This window comes from Cariama cristata, unplaced genomic scaffold, assembly GCF_000690535.1.
Source record: "Cariama cristata isolate BGI_N322 unplaced genomic scaffold, ASM69053v1 scaffold6209, whole genome shotgun sequence".
Taxonomy (NCBI): domain Eukaryota; kingdom Metazoa; phylum Chordata; class Aves; order Cariamiformes; family Cariamidae; genus Cariama; species Cariama cristata.
This window is the reverse complement of record NW_009636289.1, coordinates 107555-131328: the sequence shown is the minus strand read 5'-3', so window position 1 is coordinate 131328 and position 23774 is coordinate 107555. Positions and strand designations below refer to the sequence as shown.

The 23774-nt window shown below is 40.6% G+C and overlaps 1 protein-coding gene across 1 annotated transcript in view; it reads right to left on the bottom strand.

The window, feature by feature from the left end:
* PPARGC1A (peroxisome proliferator-activated receptor gamma, coactivator 1 alpha) overlaps positions 1 to 23774 on the bottom strand; it is a 63722-nt gene that overhangs the window by 19804 nt on the left and 20144 nt on the right. Inside the window, exons 3-7 of the mRNA XM_009707871.1 lie at positions 9361 to 9555; positions 8277 to 8399; positions 7162 to 7366; positions 3027 to 3072; positions 2845 to 2918 (exon numbers count right to left, since the gene is read on the bottom strand). Coding sequence (XP_009706173.1) covers positions 2845 to 2918; positions 3027 to 3072; positions 7162 to 7366; positions 8277 to 8399; positions 9361 to 9555 — 643 coding nt within the window. The remainder of the gene's footprint in view (positions 1 to 2844; positions 2919 to 3026; positions 3073 to 7161; positions 7367 to 8276; positions 8400 to 9360; positions 9556 to 23774) is intronic.

Here is a 23774-nt window from a genome sequence, read left to right as displayed (position 1 = left end):
TATTTTAGATAGCAATGGACTTATTCCTCTGTAATAGGCCACTTCTTTAAAGTGCATTCGAAGAATTCTTATGTGTGGTTTGAAAACACTTTTAAAAATATTTGTTCCTTGTAATTTGACAAATCAACATTTTGACAGTTTTGGGGAAGACAAAGTTACATTCACAACTACTAACAAATCCGTTGTAAAGCAAGATATAGCATTGGCAAGAGAACGGTTTCAGTTTGACTTTAGATACATGAATCCAAAATGGGTGAGTGACGAAGATTGATGGTTTATGTGGGAAATGCTTTTATTTATTTATTTTTCTACTCTATAGTTAATTCATCAGTGAGGGAACCAATGTTGTTTTCAGCAGAGAGATCAAGGGAGCTGCTATTTATATTAAAATACTTTGTGCTTCGATAGTGCGAGCAGCACTGCTAATGGTCTTTTCAATTCGGCAGTGAGATCAAGGCAACTCCTATTTAAATTATAATAAATAGCGCTTGTACAGCGCAAGCTGCCCTATATAAGGACAATGAGCAATGCGCTTATCTGGATATAATTTGGAGTTGCCAGGGTCTCACTAAAGAACTCCTAGGTATTATTAATCACCACTGCCACTATTTTTTTCCTTTTTTTTTTTTTTTTTTTTTTTTACTGAAGTGGGTCCCAATTCTACCATTATTTACTCACATACACTGTAAGTTCTTCAGTACTTGAGGTTGTTTCTGTTATGTACTTGTCTGCTTCCAGCACAAGCAGACTCATGACACAAGACACTACTGCAATACAAATGAGTTAAAAGACATGCACAACCACTCATATTTTTGTAGATTTATGTACATATATGGATATAAAAATAAAATCTAACTGTATGTGAAGGCAGAGATTAATACAGCTACCAAGTGATGAAATACAGTCTCCTGAAACTTCCTCACCAGACATTGTGATGACAAGAGCAAGCGTAACATGAAGTCCAAGAGCCACCATCATGTATGCTGCTTGGTAACACTGCCCCAACTCTGCCGCCACACACACATCACCAACTTTTATTCTTCCTGATAATCATCAGTTTACTTTCTAGCTAGACTCTACTTACTTCCAGAGGGAAAAAAAAATCATGTTTTCACAGTACAACGTATGACACATATTTGTCCAGTGGTGCTGTTTCACAGCTTCTGATGCATTTTTTAATGTGCTAGTTCTCCTGGTTATATTGTCTAAGAAAACTACAGAGCTGTTTTGTTTCGTCTTCTGCACACAGCTGATGGAGTGGAATGAATTTGGTAATACGAAGACCATTCCCATTGCCATTATGAAGGCAATACTAGAGGACTACCGGGGTTCAGACTAACTCCCAGTTTCTATCTAGTCAGCTGATGGGAAGAGCAGGCTGCTGACTTTCTGGCTGGGAGAAAACACTGCTCCCTTCCCTTTGCTACGGCTGCTTATACCACTCTGCTGTAGTCACCTCATCTGCCCCTTTCAGTTGGCAGCACTAAGCACTGACTTACCAGTGTGCTTACAAACGGGCACCCTTGTGCAGATCTGCTCTCCGATAATGATAAAAGAGGCTTCTTCATGCTTGAGGCCTACTGGCACTGAATGGGACTACCCTGCTGCATACAGTGAATTTTGCCATGTTTGTGTTGGTTTTGCAAAAAGAAGGCACATTGGAAGGATGCTGCCTTTTGTCACAAGAGGAATGATTAAGACTGCAGGTTTTCAGGACGTGGCAAAAGAAAGTGTGTATGTTTTAATGCTGAACTAACGAAAGAGTTTCTAAAAAAGTGAAATGATGGTTGTAGGGAGGTGAAAGCCCAAAGTACATACACAAATCTAGTGCTTGGGTCTGGTCTTGTGTAAAGCTGCCACTGAATTTAGGGGCACCAAGCTGATTTATGGTATCTGAAGACTTATTTTGCAATGCCGCTCAAAACGCTAGAGACTACATAATTTACAATCCACTGTTACCCTGAGAGAAATAGATGCCAAGTACATCTCTTATTTTGCAATATTACACAACTGAGAAAGAAAACAGTCTTGGCAATAGCTCAGGTGGAGTTCAATGTGTGCTCTTGTGCTCAGCTCTGGGCACTTCAGGAAAACTGAGGCAAAACAGAGTTCAGAAGAAAGCAATAAAACAGATCTGAGTCTGAAGGAATTGACTTTAGCGGAAAGAAGAGCAGATGAATTAAATGAGTGCAATCGGTGATGCATGAACTAAACCAGCACATAATAAAAAATCTACAAATCTTCAAAAGGTACAAATGCCAGAGATCTGAAAGGAGGAGGAGGATAAAGGGAGGTTGGGTGAAGTGTGCTAATGGAAGAAATAAAGAGAAAGCAAGAATATAAAATGAATACAAATTTAAAAAATTACCTCTAAGCTATGGAATAGTTTTTCAGTGGTAGAGGAGAAAGCTGTTATTTGTGACATATTAATCTAGAATTGACAAAGCACTGAAACACGCAGTCACGTACAGCCCTAGACCGGCCCGGAGACAGACTGGATGACATAACTTTTCCATCTGTAACATCTATTACACTGTGCTGTGGGGTTTGTCTTTGAAAGATCGTGCTCAGCAGTACACAAATCTATGGGGAAATGGGGAAGTATAACAGATAAATGGTTTCATTCATGTTTTCCCAGAAATTATGCTCTCTTGTGCACGTTTGGAGCCATTATTTTCAAACACATTCCTTCTCAGGTAACTGGATAAAAAGTCAATGCTAAACTGCACTGAAGTCAATCTACTAGAGACCTCTGTGAGATCTGTGTACATGTGGTATATTAAAATGAACAAACATACACACCAGCCATGCTTAAAGGAAGAGCCAGCACTCCCCATTTCTCACCTGCAGTTCCAGAGAGTTCCACACTTAAGGTTTGTTCAATAGTCTTGTTCTCAAATGGGGAACCCTTGGGATCACTGGAAGACAGGGCACATTTATAAAAACAAGCTGAAATGGAGTTGCTGTAGCCAAAATCTATTGAACCCCCCTCCCTTTTATAAATGTTTGCACTTTTTAGTACTTACTTTGGTGACTCGGGCGTCAATGGAAGTGATAAACTTGTTGGTTTGGCTAAAGGGAAAAAGAAAATGATTGTGGAATATTTAAACACTCCATAACATATATTAAAAAGATTTATTTTTATTTTGGTGCTGGAATCCCATGTTAGTCAGTTAGGTCTGAGCCCTGATGGTTCAATAGCCATTTCAGTGTATCTTAGATAAATAAGGAGACTCATCCTGATTCCTTATTACTGATACCAAAAGGGCACCTAAATTTCAACAATTATTTACATCAATTACTGTACCTCTGAAATACAGTACACAACCCAAATGCCAAGAACCTTTCAGAAGAAGAGTGGTACATGTTAAAAATCAATGAAGAACTCTACGGGATACACTGTGAAAATGTTATTTCTCTTAGAGTTAATTTAGACTACAGTTCACATTTTATTTGGAAACAGGAGCAGCAGAATAACTATGAAGTAACAGAACGTTATGAATATTCAGTTAATTTTACTTCTATGATATACAATTTTATATATAGCACTGAGAATAGGTTGTTTCTATGAGGCCAGAGTCCAACCAGCTATAGTCCAAATTTCTGCAAATTATCCTGAAAACTATGACAAGCCACGGACATAGTCACAGATGGTTAAAAATGAGGTTGAATCTCTCAGCGCTACAACCCCAACATACGCAAAAAACAAAGCTCTAGCTATAAAAATACAAGTCTTTGTAGCTTTTATTCATGCAAACTTGTATTTTCCCAAAGCAAGCCAAGAACTTGGATATTGTAATACAACTAAGATTCCTTTAATCGCCAGTAAAATGTTTAAAAATTAAAAATAATATTACTTGCAAATTTCACTTTTCAGAAGTTAGATTGATGTTTAAACACAGAGAGCATTGTACCAAGAACAACAGCAGGGGATCTCTTCTGCAGATTAATTACTTAAGACAAAATGTTCCCCTTGAACACTCCTGCACTGCAGATCTTTTGTCCAGAGTGTCACTACTGCATATTTCATATTCATTCCAGGCTTGGAGCTTCCATCAACATTAAAGGATTTTATATGCAAATTGATTACTTTTATAAGCTCTAGAGCATTCCTGAAGTAATATTTCTCTTTTTTTTTTTTTTTTAAATTAACTCAATTCTCAAGAGCTGCATATTGTTTCTCCTCCTCCTCATATGAAAGTTAGAAATGGAAGCTCAGGTGTTCACCTCGGGTTCACCTTCCTTAGAAGTCACTGCCGGAGTGAGGAGATGCACCTCAACGAGTTATTTGTCTGATCCAGCACTGCCGCTGATTTGTGCATAAAACTAGGGGCGCTAAGACTGAAGGTAACCTGACACTTCTTTGTGTGTATTTTATATACATCTAGGGATACTAATGTTTGCCAGTGGCTACCTGGTAAAACTGGCTTTAAAAAAACGGACCTTACAGTAAGGCTCTGGAGTAAAGTTTTATACAAAGGCTTCCACTTTTTTTTAGAGAATAAAAATCTATATATTTCTGCCTAATTTAGGTTTTCTAAGGAAGGTGAATGTTTAAGAGCTGTTTAAGCCTCTGAAAAGTATCATTCTAGCTCTCGTGAGTCCCATGAGTTATATATATATATATTTATATAAAACTCTGAAGCACTGAGACATAGTGCAAATCTGCCAGAGATGGGCACAGAACCAAGGCGTTATCTCACACTCATATGTATTCATTTTAGGCAGATATCACTGAGCTCTCCCACTGAGAAATTCACATACCAAAACACCCATCAGTTTTCTTATTGCTAGGCAAGGGCTTGACCAAACAGAATTCCTGCAAAAGATTCGTCCTCACATACACCTATTGACAGTGTAAATATTTAGCCAAGACACTATCATTTTCCATAGTGCCTGTTTATTAGAGTTTCAAGGACTATTGTGGTGTGGGTTTTTGTTATTAAAAAGGGTTCACATGAAGTTGCTTGTCCCTGTAAATTGAAAACATTCAGGTTCAAAAGAACTAAGTTTCCTCATGGGCAAATTTCAGTGTAAAACCGCAGATGATCTTTGGCATGAATGGGTTTGTGGACATTCCCGTGGGTTTGCAATATGTTTGCAACAGTAACCCTAAAGGAAAATACTGTCTGACTTACCCTTCCTGAGCTTTCCCTAACTTTGAAAGAAAATATCAGACCCCGGTTATTTTTTAAAACAGAAGGAGCCAATTTTCTTATACTTTTGATTAAATGTATGAACAAATGACTACAGGTCTGCAAATATCAGTTAAATTTGCAAGGTTGATTCTGCATGAATTGACTGTCCAAGCTGAAAGCATTATATTCCTGTATTTGTATTATATGCAAGCCCATTGATATTGAAGTTATATATTGTTGTATGAGGCAAATTTGATGAAAAAACATTTCAGAAGTCTGTAAATTAAACTGCAGGAATTAAAGAAGAGAATAATTTCTCTCTGCCTGCAATTTCACCTGCAATATCACTAAAGTCACAGTCATCTGTTAAACACTGCTAAGTTAGCTATACGTCCCTTTGGACCTTCCTAACCTCTCCTTCCATGCTGTTTCCACAACCCAATATGCCCTGCTTCTTTGCACTGAATCTAGACTATCACCTCATCTGGGAAAAAATGGAGCTCCGATCTGAATAGGAAGGTCTTATAATCTATATTTATCTGTGTGTATATCTATATATCTAGGTATGTGTATCACATACATGTGCATATAGTGTGTTATACATGATATACACCTTATCATGTAACACCTTAACACCCAACAGTGTTAATAAAGCCCCCTGTAACTTCTGGAAGGTGTGTGTTTCAGTACCACTGCAGTAAGAGACCTAGGTTTTACACGTACAGTTCAGTCTGGATTTTGCTGTGAAGCAGACTGCTGAAGCCATCCAGAAGGAGTGGCAGTTGGCATCCAAGAAGCTCTAGGGGCAGTTGGATTTCTTTCTTATAAGAAACATTGTTCAGAGAATTTGAGACCATAATACAGAAAACTACATTTAGGATGTCAGAATGTACAGTTGCGAGAAGGGTACTTAGTGGGAGGGAAGGGAAGATTCTTTTTATTAAGTTTGCATATACTTCTTAGCGAAGCGTGAAAAATGAGATTTGATGGGGGCTGAAGATGTAGGGTGGGGGAGTGGAAAAGAAGAAGAAACATATACAGTTTACAATTTGTGCTTTAAGAATACCAGAGCAACACATTTAGGGTCATATTCTGACCTTTGTTGCAGCCAGATAACTTCCCTTGACTTTACTGGAGTCATCCAGGATTTGCACTGATATGACTGAGATAGGCACCTGGCCTTCTAGATGCCAGGCCAAGATATATATATACATACACGCATTTTAAAGTAACTTTAAAAAAAAGCACACTTTGGGCTTGTAAGTTTTTATGGCTTTCCTTTATCTTGGAAAAACAGGCAGGGGAAGAGGGGGAGAGAAAGCAAGAGAGGTGGCTTTAAGTTCTTGCATCTCTGTCCTAGAAGCTACTTGTAATATAGACCAGTTCGTTATGCATTAGGGGATACTAAAAGTCAACACAGGTGTTTGATTTTGGCCATAAAGAATCTAAAAAGAGAGAGAAAGATCAGGATGGCAGCTAAACTTTCAACTATTTACAAAATAAAATTACAAACTCGCATTCCAGGTTTAACAGGAATGACACATTTATTGCTTTCCCTGTAGCAGTGAGAGCACTATTTATTGTCTCTCAAGGACTATGTGGCAGGTTAACAATGCCTTCAGTTTTACGCTAGCAAAAAAGAAAGCAGTTCACTAATGAACTGGCCTGCCCAGCTTGTTTAGGGGTATAATGATTTCTTAGCAGCACAGTACTCTGTGAATAAGTATCTCCAGCTAGCTTGGTATATGAATATGTGGTATTTGTTAAAACTTTTTCCCTGACATTCTTTTTCTGAGGCTGGGGGCAATAGGGACAGGATTAGAATTGTTTAAAAGCTAAAACTAGCTAACTAATTCTAACTTCATTATACCACTTAAAAATTCTCCCTATACAGAAGAGATGCCAGATTTACAAGGTTAATCCAGAGAACAGAAGAGGTATCAAGGGCATTCATAACCATGGTATTTTAGCTTGCCTGTGTTAGTGCTAGTACCAAAGCTGTGTTCTGCAGCTCCACACCTACCTTGCAGATGATTTGTCTGAGACTGCAGATGGGGCTTCCTTTTGGAGGTGCATTTCTCTTTGCTGCTGTTCCTGTTCTCTGATGGTTTGGTCTGAGAAGGGTCATCATTCGTAGTCAGATATTTGAGAAGTTCAGAGCAGGGACGTCTTTGAGGCTTTTGCTGTTGACAAATGCTCTTCGCTTTATTGCTCCATGAATTCTCACTCTTAAAAACAGGGCATAATAAAATAAAATAAAATAAAAGCTAAAATTAGTGAGTTGAACCTTATCAGAATGGATATAGGTTTTCTGAAGAGATGAGATTTTCAATGAAGTGTTAAGTCTAAGTGTACTAGATCTATGAGCTGTGAATAATTGTTTGCAGAACAAGGAAAGAAAATTACATTTAAAATTCCTAAATGACATTTACGTAGCTTTTTATTTCATTTCTCCTACATTTCAATGTTCCTACTCAGCAACATGTAACTAACAAGACCCTACAGCGCCTTTACTGTGAACAAAAAAATAAGACGGTTTAAACCTTAATTTGCTGCTGATTGCATGAGCCCAGTATTCACAACTCTCTTAAGTACCCCTAAACGCTCCATTTTCAGTTACAGTGAATGGCAAGACAAACATTGTTTAATACTGCCTGCTAACAGAATTATGTCAGAGCCCCCATTCTATCCAATTAATGGCTAATATACATCTTTTGCCAAGAATCCAGTGTCATTTTTCTTAGCTCAGACAGCTGGTAAAATGGCATTCCCGCATTCTGGAGTCACTCATAAACAACACCAGCCCATCAGCAAATTTTATTGTACCCCCTACTACTCTATGTATCAATAAAGTAGGTGAGAGTAACAGACGGTGGGACTACAACTGAATTCTGCCAAGAGAAAAAGCATAAATGAAATATTTAGAGCATAAAGTAGCTCAGGTGATTTTCTGGAACCCAGTCTATAATCTGTTCACTTTTTTTTTTTTAAAGCAGTTGCAAGGTAGTAGGCAGATTAATAGAATACATACAGATCTACTGCTGGCTTGGTTGCTGAAAGTATAAGAGACTGTTACACTTTTTCTTTCTTCCTTTTTTTTTCCTCTTTTTTTCCTTATTACAAAGATTAAGTTTGTACCTTAACAACCACAGGGCTTGTTCTGATCCTGTGATTAGCGTTTGCATGGTTTTGTGTGCTGAGACCACTGCATTCATTGTAATTTAGCTGAGTGTTGGCTGGAGCCAGCAAGAGCTTCTTAAGCTACAAACACATCGGGGAAAGGGAGGTGGAAGGAAAAGAGTACAGTTAAGCATCTTTATGGATTAAAATGACTTATCTACATTTTTGCATAGTTACTTAAAGTTAGCAATATCAGTTTCAGCAAGCAAAGTACAATAAAACAGAAAAAAGAGCTTGATATTCTCCAGAGCAAACAGATTTCATTTTCTTCTGGCTTGGCAGCACATTTCTGCTCCCTTTACTGCAGTAGACTGTGGGGCAAGCAGAAATGACAGGGGTCTTGGATTTCTGAATCCATGGCAAAATTAAATTCTCGTCGACCTGTTTGACAGAAAAGGCCTCTGATCTAAACAGAGACGTTAACTTTAACAGACTACTGGATACAGTGTCAAGATGCAGGTATCTAGCTCTGCTTCCGCAGAAGCCAGTGATAAGGGGCTTTCAGCAGAAACAGAATCACGTCTCAAACTGGTTTTACTGAGCAAAATGCATATAAGGTTTCACCCACATCCTCACGCAGGGTTCATTTTTGCCCTGATTAGTGCTAAGCTGGTGCTTACTGGTCAAATCAATGTTAAAGCCACAAAATTAGCCCCACATCCTGCCAGACTCAATGGGCCTTTCTTTACAGATCACCAAAAGTGACGTCTAAACATACATACAAAAAGACCCCCAAGAAATGAAATATGAATTAAAAACCATTACCCTGACTTATTTGAACAGAATGATAAGCAAAAGTGTCAGCCATTAGCACAAGAATCTCAAAAGCAATCTCTTCAACGCACTTTTTAATAGATTGTCTTATTAGTTATCCTATGGCTATTTGGTGGGGGTTTTTCCCTGCTTCATTTTCAGTTCTTTACTTGATTTGCCTTTCCAGTCTAAATGAAAAGTCCAGACCTTACTGTGACTACATCATACCCATGCAGCGGGTAGCCAGAGGCACATCCAATTCCTGTTAAACAGTAGGAAGGGTTCTTACTAGAGACGGCTCTTCTGCCTCCTGAGTTGGAGGGGTGCCGTCGGGCATTGGGGAAGGGCTAGTGGCATTTTCGTTGGTCACATCTCCATCTGTCAGTGCATCAAATGAAGGCAATCCATCCTCGTCTACAGGGATGCTGTCCAGTGTTTCAGTGAGAACGGCTAGCAAGTTTGCCTCACTTTCTTCATCTATCTTCTGTGCGAGGTGACAAAACAAAAGAAGCAGATCCAGGTGAGAAGAGAAAAGGAACAAACCAGTGTCTCTGTATGTGACAAAGCAGTCAAGACATAGTTAAACCAGCCCTTGAAACAGTAACCTGAAACAGAATCTCAGAAGATGTAATCAAGTGCAAAAAAACGATCCATCTCTGCATTCAAGAGAAATCTCTTTGCACTTGTAGTGTATTGCTTTAGCTTACTTTTCTTCCACAATTCTTTTTTTTTATCAAGCATTAACAATGGCAAGTAATCACCCAGGGATTATATTACAGGATGCGCCTAAGCTGCTGACACCTAATGATGGTGTCAGCCCAGGCTGTCTCTTTCTTTTTCCTTCCAACACTGAACACCAACTAATTGACCTGACAAAATTACAAGAATCAGAGAATAAGACAGCTAATCAGAAGACCAAAATGAATCACCAGTGAAATTTGGAAACCTTCGTTCACAAGGTGTAAGCAAGAAAGGGTATCCCTTACATATTTCTGGAAATCCTTGCTCCAAACCTGAACGAACTTCTAATTTCTGAGCATTTTGGTATAAGACTAGCCATCAGGACTCATATTGCAAATGGCAGGCTCTTTGGGGTTCTTTTAAAGATATATATTAGGCAGGTTGCCTTTGAAGCTGTCCTTTTGAGTTATGTCGTTTGAGTGCTCAATGCGACTATTGTATGCATTTATCTAATTCAGACTGCAATTATAAAAAGTAGATTAATTCCTAATCAGATGCGGCTGTAATGTTAATTTATATTCGATACCTTATTTCAGCAAGCCTTCTTTTTGTCAAATTGAGTAAATGTAAATGCTTTCTGATTTTTTAATGAAATATAGTCCCTACTGTATATTAAGGTACAGATTTTTTTGAGTGCTGAGAGTTCTGAGGAATAGAATTGTTGTAAAAATCACTATGTTTATTTTCCAGAAAGATTGGAAATTGATCTTGACAGATCAATTATCTAGGATTCCTAGGCTGATCCTAGTGCTATTAAAGTAAATGAAAAGCCCTTCTCTGATTCTAGGGATATCAAATCAGGAGTTTTTCCACCAGCTTCAGAATGGCTTATCATGCTCCAGGTTCACAGTGTGAAGAGATTTCAGCTAAATTCAAATCTCACAGTTTAAAAGTGAACTAGCAAGGAATATACCAGTAAGACAAACAAAGGAAAAACAGAACTTAAAACAGTCAACAACAAAACACTGCCCGTTACACCTCAGAAAAAAACCAAGTGAATCTGGGTATCTTCTTAGCATGACTTTAATACTTTTATCTACCAGACTCCAAACAGAGATGCTCATAAACCACACAGCTAATTGCTCCTGCCAGGTTTCTCTGCCAAATCACACCTCATGGCTTCTTACAGAAAAATTGTCTTCGAGCTAGAAAGCTACAGCAGAGCACAAAGTGTTCTGGTGTTTACAGTGTCATCCCTAAGAAACAAATAGAGACTCAGGCAAAGCTAACGCTAAGGAGAAGCATTTACTTAAAAGGTCAAAAGGGTCTTGGTCACTGAGAAAAAAGTCTAAGTTCTGGTATCTCGTGACTTCCACCATACCAAGCAGACACATGCACAGTGCTGTGACAATTCAGTGTTCAGAGAATGGAAATAAGCAGAGGCAAGCCACCTTGCAAATAAAACCATGCTCTAAATCCAGCTTTTCACAGCCACTTTTTGAGAGGAAAAGAGGAAAACTATGGTGTCACTTCTAGAGAAGTACGAAAAGGCATTATTGGGCAAAAAAGCACTTTGCAATGTAACAAAGCGCTGACTTTTTTTTCCAATGGCATTTCAAGCCCCTCGCAAGTGGTGGGATGAAGGGTGGCGAGAGCTAGCCCTCAGCCCCAGGGTGCCCGTGGTGGGGGGGTCTGGCTGCCTGACCCCCCAGCCCTGCCCCAGGAACGCCTCCAGCCAGTCTAGCTGGTGGGGCGTACCGCTGAGGCTTGCAGCTTATAAAGCTGACAACAAAGCTGGAAGTGTTACTCTTTCTAACGGGGAATGCCTTCTTTAATAATAGCATGCCAGAAGAAACCCTGGTATTTGTTGTTAGCTGCTCAGCTCTTGTGCTTCAAACAGACATTCAAGTGTGCTGACATTCAAGAACAGAAAGTTGAGTGGACACCGGTCCTCATCACAGCAATTTCAATTAGTTTTGTACAAGTTTCAACATTCAAACACCCCAGAGAAAGCAGAGGATGTGACAAAGAGGACTCTGTTAAACAATTAATGTCACTTTCCATTATTGCTTCAGTCCCAATTTACAGAGCAAATAAATCAAAGTCACCACAGATGAAGCACACTAGCTGGCTAACACATGTCTATTCACAAACGACATGGCAGCAGAAACACATTAGTCAAGAAAATGACATTCCTAGATAACCTTTTAAAGGTTTAACTATGCTACTGCTTCTAATTGTCCTAAATTACTGTTTATAAAAAACCACAATTATTAGATACAGCAGAAATGGTGCTGAGGGGAGATGCGGAGGGAGAGATGGTTGCGTACATCAATGTCTGAGCAATAATCACTGAAGCAGCAGCTTTCTGCTTCGCTATCGCAACCTGAGTCTTGGTGTTGACAGCACTGGGGAGAAGTAATGCCACGGCCAAATGCAGGCTCTTTCACGGTTTCAGCACTGTCGCCGCAGAAGTTCACATTTCAGACTGGCATCCAACCTGCTCATCGCACAGGCTCTGTGAATCAGGAGGAGCTGAGCGCTTTCGATCTCCGCCGAGGTCAGAGGATGTGCCATGAGCTCTCAGGAACTCGCTCAGCCGTATCCCTAACTTCCAAGCAGGGTCACAATGATAGGGTTTGCTTCTGTCTAAAGGAGGAGATTCTACATATTTAGATCACCTAAATGAACTACAGTGTGTAAGAAAAAGGGGTGGAGGATAATCTCAAACTTAAAGCCACATGGCAAACACATGCAATTATTAAACACTTATGAAAACAATTCATAATGACTGCATCGTGCTAACTAGAAGGTCTTCTTAATGCAGAAGCAGCTATGCATCACTTCCCAGCCACGCTGCATGAACTTCTTAACATTCTTAGCTGTTAGTTTAACGTAAAGACATGAGGACCAGAGGTTTTTTGATCCCTGTAAATTTTCAACTAGCTAAAGGAGGCAAGGAACCCAAGTATGTCACCAAACGCACACGCTTCTACATTTCTGACAGCAAAAATTTCTAGCGTATCCAGAATGGCATTAGCTCTGAAAAGAAGTAAGATTTGGCACTGGTGTCACTGTGCGTGGGCGAACGCAATGGGAAAAGCTGGCTAGTGCTGTAAACTGCCAGAACACCAACCAATCCTCAAAAATGAGTGATCTAGGAGTCTAAAGACCATGAGAAGTTTCTAACTGTGCTCTTCTCTGCTTTTACATGTTTTGCTCTAAGGCCTTAATACTTCTACAGCACTAAAAATAATTCTCTCTCTGAAAACACTTTATTAGTCCTGTAACAATCTTATTCTAATTGGGTTTCTGCCTTCAGTAAAATGTCTCCAGAGATATTCTCTCTTTGGCCAGTGAAAAGCTACATGAAATGAGTTGATAATTTACCCACGCAAAGGTATTTAAATCCTCTACCCCTGATAATTCTTTCTCTTTTGCTTATTCTGCCTATTGACGGAGCCAGGTTCACCTCGTGGTTAGCATTTTATGTCTGTAATACCTGTTACTTGTCAGTAGTCCCATTACAGAGGCCAAAGACTGAGCTGTAGTGCAGACTCGGCCACCTTGTCTTTCACATGCATTACTTTAGAGTGCGTATATTGAGCAATGTTGTGATTTCTCCTTAGGAATTTCTTCCTTTAAAAAATGATGCAAAATATTAAAACCACCACCATTCCCATCACCAATCCCTTCTTGAAAACCTTGAATCCACTGGGCAGATGTCCTGACTTGGTGCTCTCCTGTAGCTCTCCCACAGTCAGCATGGGTATGCTGATTCACTCCAGAAAAGAGTCAAGCCCATCATTCAGAAAATCTTTTCCAAATGTTAATACTATGTCCAACAACCTCCCTCTGCTTGAATCCCCTCTGCCTTTCATTTGCGATTATTACATGCTTTTGCTTACTGTATCTCAAGGAGTGAAATCAACTAATGAATGATGATGCTCTAAAGTTTCTTTATTGATAATTTGAACAGTGCAGGGGCCCATCATGATTCATACTGAAAGATCAGTGTCTAAACTGTGGTATTAACCCACAGGCCCAAGGAGTTGGGAGCAGTGGCAGCTTGCCACGTCTTTGTAAAAAGCGCAGGAAACTTTGGGACAGATCCACAGCTGGTAGAAGTTGTCACCACTCCAGCAGCCCAGCTTGGTAAGCAATTCAGAGCAGCCAGGTGTACACCTGAACTCACGAGGGATCGCCATTTCAACATATTGACTCATTTCTCCTCAGTAGCCTAAGATCTATTCATAGCACAATAAACAAAAAAAAATAAAAGATTTTCCTCCAGCTGAAAATACCCGAGTGATCTAAAAATACTGATACATTATGGCACTGCTTTCAAAAGCACAAAAATTACTTGTGAGCCCATCTGGGACTTCCAAAAGGATTTAATTCCTTAATGACACATTTTGGAACAAGAACGTCCTTAAGAGTCACACTACTAGGAGAAATAAGGAGTACAGATTTGCCCCTCTTTGCACGTAGGGATGCAGAGGCACCAAAAAGCTCACCAACACCACCCCAGCCCCGAGCACCTCCTGTCAACAAATATGCAAGAGCAGGGGCAGACAGTATGTCAGCCCTGGCCCCACAAACCAAGCTTTGCCACCTGAGGATAAGGAGCCACAAGCTGGGCAGAAGCACAGAGAAGGCAGAAGGAAGGAAGGGATTAGGATGCAGGCTGGTCTTCCTGCTCCTGCCAGCAAAAAATGAGACCTGAGCTCAGGGATGGTGAAAGGGAAGAATTATAGCACAAGTTTTCCCTCTTCCGGAGCAGAAGGAGCCAACCTGCCATGGCACCGGCACAGACAGTGCTGTCATAGTGATTTTGCTGCCTTCCCAATGTGCTGTCCAAGGCCAGTGTCTCCTTCTCCTTGACTTAGAGCTGGCTGCACCTGGCAGTATTTTCTCCCAGGGCTAAAGAGGAATCAGTGGTCCAAGTGGAGAACCACTTGTTCCACTCTACCTGCTCACAACCAGTCCCATGCCATTATATATTTTGATAGCTATTTCAGCTTTTATTTTACTGTTCAACTGCTTTGCAAATCCTTAGGTGTCCCGTGCTGTCTTACAGTAAAAATCCACATGATGCATTTGCATTAGAACATTTTTGCAAGGTCTGTTAGTCTGGTCCCCAAGAGACACTCCCGTAATTGAAATGCTTAAGTCCAGAGCTATCAATTATCTTTAAAAACAAAATGGAGTCCCACTAGTAGAAAATTACAGCCAGGTTTCTTTATATGTAGTAGAAATGTGGGGATTAATTATCACCACCCCTGTGCAAAATGCCTTTAGGGTATGGGAAGGAAACAGATCTCTTTTTGAAGGAGACAGCTATACTCATAGTCCTCACATGCACCTGTACACAACGACTACTTGAACTCAGAGCTTGTCTTCTGCTTTCGGCAGTCCCATTGCCCAACATATGGACCGCATATATATCTCATCTGTAGGACTGACCACATCCCCATATTTATGTAAAAGCTTCACTCCAGCTGGATTTCTGGAGATATTGTACAGACCTGAAGCATTATGCTCTGCCATCCCACTCTCCCCCAAACTAGTACTAAATAAATAGTGTAATTACACACAATGCAGATAGTGCAATGCTTAACTTCCAGAGCTAGGTCCCTGGAGTGGAATGAACTCCAGCACTGCTCCCAGGGACAGTATGGCACTGCGGGAAGGACCTGCACAAGGTCTGCAGGCTGAAGGAGACAGGACCACTTGCAGCATCCATGTCCCCCCTCCCTTGTCCAAGGTATAACAACATAAGAGTAACAATATTTATTATTATTCAAAAACGCAACATGGTGTATATTTCTAGTCTCAAAAAGTTCTCATGCTTAATCTTGGTAACTGAACTCAGTTACTTTCTCTCTGAAAGAGACATGCTTACCTGACACTGTAAAAGTTCTGTCAAGTATCTGGGATTAAAGCATCACAATGCAAAACCACCGCACAGGCCATTTGCAAATAGGGTTTTCTTTAAGATTGTGCCCTTGATCACCCAAAGTAATGCTGCCATAGCTCCTGTGAGATAGACTGCCTTTTTCAGGTGAAAAATCTAACCTTTCTCCTCTAAGCTAAACATGTCATTTTAAAAGAGTCTACTAAATATTCTTCTACTACAAAGTCACTTTTTTTATTGCTTCTAACGAGTTGTTGCAGTTCAGAAGTTTCCATTACAGCCTGGCAATTAAGTTTCTAATAAACTGAAGAGCTACTAATTGACTTACTCATCTCACAAACTGAGGATCCAGCTAGCAACCTGCAACCCGTTTCACATCTTCTGACCAAAATTTATTCACGTTTTGCAAGTCGTTCCAATTTCATTTGTGTAAACTGCATCCTTCCCCTCTATGATAGTAATCTTTGATTCTGGGGAAAAGGCAAAACAAAAAACTACCTGAAAGCAAGCTATCGTGCTGTTGACTGTGTTAAGGGGACCAATGATAAGACATTGCTGTGCTGGAATCGGTGCATCAGTGGTAGACCTAATATCAAAAATTTATGGTAATTGAAACCACAGAATCTTTGGAAATGCAGTCAATTTGACTCAGTATCAAAAGGTCACTCTATTCAATTTATACTTGATGCTGAGCACAATATTGAGAAAATACCTGAAAGCAAATCATCTTATCAGCAGTTTGGGCCTCAGCATTTACTGACTACATAGGCTAATTTGCTGATTACTAAATAAACGCATTACCTAAGTTTTGATTCAGGTTAGCTCACCAGAGGGGCTTTTTAACTTGTACAGGACTTGACACTGTAAAAGCATTACCAACCCTCTTACCAGTAACCGCATGTCCGTAACGCTGAGGCCCACCGTGGACATACTATCATGCCGTCCTGCCCAGCGCCAGAGGAGACCACCTCGTCTTCATGGGTGGGGAACTGCAGCAAGTGCAGTGGGCTAGGCTTGGGCAGAGCTCCGCATCGAAGCACAAAACTCTACCAATGTCTCTGGTGGGGAAAGACAAGAGCAGGAAAGGGGCAGAAGTGCAAAAGGGAGGAAGAGCCTGAGGAAGAGCCACAGAAAAGAGAAAGGCTGGGAGTTCCTTTGTTGTGCAAGACGGCCAGAGAAGCAAAGGAGGAGGCGACATTTGCTTGCTGCCAGCACTAGTGGGGAAACACAGGTGACCAGAGGAGCAGGCGAGCTGCTGCTTGGGAGCAGGGATGCAGGATGGGCAGCCCAACCCGCACGAGTAGCTCACTGCCCGGGGTGCGAGAGCTAGCACAGGCTGCCCTCCGAGCCCAGCACCCAGCAGCTTCCCCCTTGGAGCAGCACACGATGCCTCTTGCCCATCCTCCCTTCTCCTTCTGCAGGCAATCAATCGTTCCTGCACGTGATAACGTCCTAAGCAACAATCCAGACAGAGATTTTTAATTATTATTATGCACCTAAAATATACGGGAGTGTAGAGAGTCACAGTTTCTGACCAAGGGTGCCAATCCAGACAAGCTCTAACGGAGAAAGGATATTGCAGAAAGAGGGAAGAGGGGGGAGGAAGGCTACAGGCTACAGCATAAGGTAGGGAAGACATTTGGGACTCTCCCCATTGCAGAGCTTTCAGTGGCGGTGTCAGCAGTATTTCAGTCCAAATATTCAAACACTGCTTGCTCAGATTGATTTATTTACTTGATTTATGGTACATGCCCACACTAATCTCTCTACGCACCAACATAAAATTTTTCAAGATTCATATACCTTTGTTAGGCAGCATGGCATGTTCTGGCGAAAAAAGAGCTATACATATTTTACAGTGATTATTTCACACATGTAATTGATGTAAAAACTTCTTTTTCCTCCTGATAATGAAAGACATCTCTAAAAAATGCACTTGAGCGGTAGTATAGACCCTTCCTTTGCAAACTATGAAGCATAATCTTGTTGCTTTTGTTCGTTCTCTACTTCAGTGTTGCATCTGCTTTAGTTTTAATTATATTGGATGTGTCAGGATGTCTATCACAATCCCTACTTCTTTCTAGAGATTTATGACTCTACACAAATATAAATTTCAGGGTAAAATTATATAAAATATAGCAGGTAAGAGTTTACATATATTTTTTAATTTCGTTCAATTATGCAGAGACTGGGTTTTGTGTGAACGGAACACATACTCAAAAGTTCCTTTTTAAACCACAAAATAACACTCTTCTATCTGGTGCTTTTACTGTTAGAAAATTGGAATTTAATTTGACCAGGAAATTAGCATTTGTAAAGTATCAACTTCATTAAATGCTTTTTATGATGTTTCAATTTTTCAGCATGTTCAGCTTCATCAAACCTACCACCATGCCTGTTGAACAGTATGACAAACACAAGTCATGTTTCACAGGAAGAAAAACAACCAGTTTTCCTTAGACCTGCAGCATGAACAGATTAGTACATCATTAATACATCTGGGCTTCCCATCAATGTTTATTGTGATCTAACTGGATGGCTGCCATCTGGTCTGAGCTGGCTAAAAGAGTTTATTCAGACACAACACAAAAACTTGTTTACAAGGCTAAAGATGCATTTACTGTATATGTTCTACCTATGTAGCTATACTTCTGACTTTAGGTGTTACAGCAATGGCTCCAACATTCTCCTGGTATGTACCAGAAGACATGTTGAGTGACACATATACCATTTAGAGAGACGGTTCAGCTAGATAAAATAAACAAAGATGATAGTCATTAGCCCTAAAAATACCGAGGAAATCACCACGAAGAAGAAAAAAATGTTGCCTTAGCTATGTGCGCTCTACTCTTACCAGGCTAAAAAAGTTTCAAAGAACCTCAGTGGCATTCCCCTATCTAAGAAGATGCTCAGCTGAGAGAACACCCCAGTTACCTGTACTGTGAGCACCCTAGACTGAAAGCAATAAAAGTCTCCTTTCTAATGAAGCATCAAGTGAGAATGTGGAGATGCCACAGTAAGGAAGGTGCTAACAGGTAAAGGGTTTAACACAGCATTTTGCCGGGTTTTTCAGTTTGCTTTTACAGTCCCATGGAAACAAAATGTAAGGTTGTCTCAGCAGGCAAATAAGCCCTCGCCTCAAAAAGCAGCAATTGAACAATGCATCCTGGTAAACCTCTACAACCACCGAGGACACTCTTCATGATGAGGAGATGTGTCTGAATTTCCACTGGTTAAGCATTTGGATTCGTTTAGATGTCTCATAATATCCTTAAGTATGTATTTCCTTGATTTGTCACTAGGTGCTAAGATTTTAATGTTCTTCCAATGCAATTTTGTGTATGCGAATAGAATCGTAAACTAGAGATGGTGATTTTAAAACAGAAAACATAAAAAAAAAAAAAAATCACAGAAGAGCTATCTGTTGCAAAGCCTCCTGTAGAGCATGTCCACCATTGACTTGTTTGTAAGTTTCCTGGAACTCACTAGTCTTCACAGATAATGTTGATAAAATGAGGTTGACACTAAAACATAAATCTAATTTGCTAGTTTACACTAAGGCTACCACTTACTCCCAACCAGCATAGCAGAGTTATGTAGCACATGCATACTGTGGTGCATGCTACAGTTCCCACTGCAGTTGATTCTCTTCTATTTATTTCTTAGTCAAACCTGAATATATTGCTCATTCTCTGCTAGTCTTTTAAAAGTGCATGTTCCTGATGACCAGTCCTCCATCTGTATGATGTAAACGATTGCATTTTCCTTTGCGAGGCACTGATGTTAACCAGCCCCTTTTTCATCAGAAATGGTGAAAATCAACCTGGGATTTTTTTTTTTGCCCCCTTTAAAAATGACCCATAACAGGCAGTTCAAGTCCAGCTGTACTTATCAACGCACTAAATATCATTATTAATTAGGCCATAAATTCCTTTAGGCAGGGACTGTCTTTTTGTTACGTGTTCACACAACCCCTTTCACAACAGTGTCCCGATTTACAATTGGACTTTGAGATGCTGCCACAGCACCTATAATAAATAATTTGGGGTAATTCTATTTAATCCTGCTAGTAACCAAAAGAAAAAGAACTTGGGCCCAGATGTTCAGCCGCTGTAAATTAGGGGCCTCTCCACAGGTTTTAATCGAGTTGTGTAGATTAAACTAGCTGGGGACCTGCATCGCTGCTCTTCAGGTATACTGATGCTGAAGCTGAAAGCAGCAGCTCCTGCATACTGTACCTGTACCAACCTGTCCCAGGACTAATGACAGCCCAGCCAGAGGCCAGTAAGGGCTAATTATCCCTGCTTATCAAGTGAATTTTGCAGCTGAGCTCTACATTGCTACGACTAAGAAGATGAGTTTAAAAGTGGCGCAGGTTCATCTTGCCTACAACGTGGTAGACGCTGTGCTCACATTCCCTACTGGAAATGCATTGATGTATTTGTTCATGTCAAGTACATCTTCAATTTAAAAGTTATTCCCACTGAAGTTAACACAAGTTATAATCTGAGCCTATGCAGCTGCTCGATGAACAGCCAAAACCCCATGGGATGTGCCTAACCCCAGGAAAAATAAGTAAATTGCAGCCATCTGAATATTAAAACAGAGGTAGGACCCTGCAGATTACCAGCTTCAACACAGCCTACTTTTTCCTGGCTCAGATGGCCTTCCTTTGTATCGAGATATTTTGCCCTGCTCTATCAGTACTCAAAATGAGGAAGAAAGAGGGGAAGGGAGCTCTGGCCTGGAAACAGCACAAGACAAAAGAACCACACTTCTGATCCAGTGTCCTGGGAAGGGAAAACCTGTTTAAGTGACACTTCTGGGGGCAGAAGGCTGGAGCTACTACCATTAACCCAGCCAGTACGACCTCTGTTTCTATCTGTTTCAGAGAGAGGACAGGATACTCAGCAGGGTGAGAGCAGTGGGTGGGACCACTTGTGTTTAGGTAGCAATAAAATCCCGTTTTGTAAACATAGGTAAGGATTACACACACACCACCAGAGAGAAAGTGGAGGGAAGGAAAGGAGAGAGAGAAAGGGGAAGGGGGGAGAGAGAAGAAAGTAAACACACTTGCACTTCATTCTATACGTAGGGGGGAACCATATAATATTTCCAGTAAAAAAGAGCTATCTGTAAGTGAATAATATTGCAAAGTTTTATCCACCTGAAGCACCAAACCACCAGCGTGCCATGAGCACCGCAGTGTTTTACAGCTGCTTACGGCCTTGCCCCTGTGTCGACAGCAAAGGGTGCCCCAAGTCCTAGTGCCGGCGGCACAGGGAGTGTAACGCTGACCCCAGTTTGACTTCCCTTGGATTAGAGCAGCACAAACCAAGCGTCACCCGGCGAAGTCAATGGAGTTAAACCAGGACAGATTAAGTGTAAGTGAGAAGCAAATCAGGCCCTTTACGTCTGCCCTTCTTTCCCTGAGAAAAACTAAATACGTTCCTTTTTCCTCAGACGCATCAATAGCAATAGCCTAAACTGCCCCGACTGGGTTTCACTGGTGGCAATGCAGGAATGTTTATTTCCATTAGGCTGCGTCTATAAAACCCTCCTTTCATTCCTGCACTTCTACGATTTCCAAACAGCAAAGCCTGACATTTTGGTCTCTGACAAGCAACGCTTAATAGTGGGACGTTTGAAAAAAAAAATCTATACGAAGAAAGCTCTTAAGACAAGATAGGCTGAGCGTTTTCACCACAAATGGTTTGTTTTAGCTATCTCTCTGCCTCCTGTAAGACAGAAATCAGACAGCTTACTGGCTTAGCTTGTTAGGCCAGGTTAAAGGGATGCAACGCTGAAAGGCTCTTACAGAAGCTTACCCTTGGACTAAAAATAGCAGGCACTAGAGAATTATCTTAAATACTACCAAACTTGTTCTGCACTGTGAATGCAGATAACTGTAATATGTTTCCATTTTTGGTAGTTTTAGAGTTTTTTAAAGTTATGCTCGCTTTAGTTGACTATTTAATTAGTTTCTGATTCTATTTGCCACTTTTTCTCTCAGAGATATAGCCTGAGGGGTACTTTGCCTATGAATCCTTTGTATTTAGCAGCGTTGCTATTGTTAACATCTAATGAGCTGTTGGATTTGCCAAACACTCAGTATAGGTACAAACGCTTCTTTGAAATATAAATGTTTAACACATAGCAAATAGCAAATCAAAAGATACTCTAACGCAGCGTCTTCACTCTCTCATTGCGTGTCTCATCAAAAGAGAGTAAAAATAAAAATCTTCTTTATTACATTTAATTCTGAAATTCCAAAACGCATATCTGAGTAAGACATTTTTAGCTCACTGCCCAGAACTTTAGAAGAAAACTAAATGATTTTTTGGTACCGTAAGAGGACTCGCACATATGGGCAAGGCTCTACGCTCTGATGTGGTTCCCTGTCAGCAGAACTGCGGAGCTATCAGTGTTTTCTTTGGGGTAAAACTGCAAGACCCTTTAATGAAGCCACCTTATCTTTAAAACATACAAAATCACAAAATCAGTTTGGTTTTTTTTTTTTTAGACTGCAAGCCGTTCTCTTTAAGTGGTCTTAAGCAGGGTACTTGTTCATCTGCTCCTTACTGAAAATCATGACAAGATACCAAACCAAAGAAACTCCAAAGCAAAGCACAAATATTCTCCGTCCTTACATACGTTTTACTTGTGTTACAGCCAGTCTGAAAGACGTCACCACAGAAATCAGTCATGCAGCGTAACATCCCTGCTGCTGTTGTTGCCCCAACTCTCTGCACTTCTGCAGATAACACCGTCGTGGGTACTCGCTGTACGAGCTCAGATCGGGAACATCACAGGGTTCAAGCATCAAGTGCCTCCGCACACAGATTCCTGCCCACTGCCTTCCACACGATGTGGCAGGTACTACATCAGTCTTGGCACCTGGATGATTGCCATAACAAGAGTACCAAATGGAAACTGATTCAGGCACATATTTTAGCATGTTCTCCATAATTTTTTCCTTCCCTGTTTTTACTGCAACTTTTTAGTATGATCCACTTTTAACATAATTTAAAAACCCCACCTTGAGTAAAGTCAACTTCTAGATACGAACGCTGGGCAGGGTTAAGCTAAAACACAAGCATGCAGCTAACAGAAGTTCCTTCCGTTATGGGACAGGCATTGTATCTGACTGTCGTGGAGCTGGCAGAGCCTGTCCTCTCAGACACAATTCTTCTTTGACTCTCTTTTCAGGCTGAGAAATGTTTTCACCCTTAAATAGTGGTGGAATTCACAGATTTCCTCACCAGATATATACCTAGTGCCTTTATAAGCTCACACATAGTGGCATAACCTAGCCACATGTCTTGCAACTGCCATTAAAACCCTCCATATGTCTTCATTTGGGAAGCAAGTTTTCTTTTTGAGTCGGGAGTTAAGTTCACAGCCTCTCTGTCAAATAAACAGCATGTCTGTTGTCACCTGGCTGCTGAGCAAGCCCTGTCTTTGAAAATATGCATTCTGTCATTTTAGCCATCTATTTCTCAGCTTTTCCTTCCACAATCATGCAGCAAAAATAATGCTCCATCTTCATTATGATGATTAACATTACTATCCACCTCCCTCAATTTAAATTTCTCCTGGTTAAGTGTTACTCTAGCACTACCAAGACAACAGCCCTATTGCACTGAACGATCTCCAGTCACACCCTAAGGGAAAGTATCTGCAGAAAGTACTCACAGTTCAAACAGATAAGACCAAGAAAGGCGGATTATAATCCTTGCTTTATAGCAGGGGATTTGATGCACAGAGATTAATCCACTTCTCCAGGTCAGAGAGCACCCACGGGCATGGTGGAGGGCAGGGCTCCAACCAGCAACACTAGCCTCCCCTTCCAAGCAGGGGACAACATTTCATCGACACCAACAGTGCACACAGTCCCTGTCCCAAACCACTTGCAGCTAAGCTTCTAGTTGACAGAAGAGAACTGAAAAATGGTTGTCAAAAGCCTTGAGGTCACAGCAACATAACTAAGGGGAGGCTCATTTTGTGCATTTATAGAACTTGGCGATTTTAACATTTTTTGTACAGAAAAAGTCCCCATCATATTTGCTCACTTATTATTGGCATTCCAGAATGGAGTTTTCCAG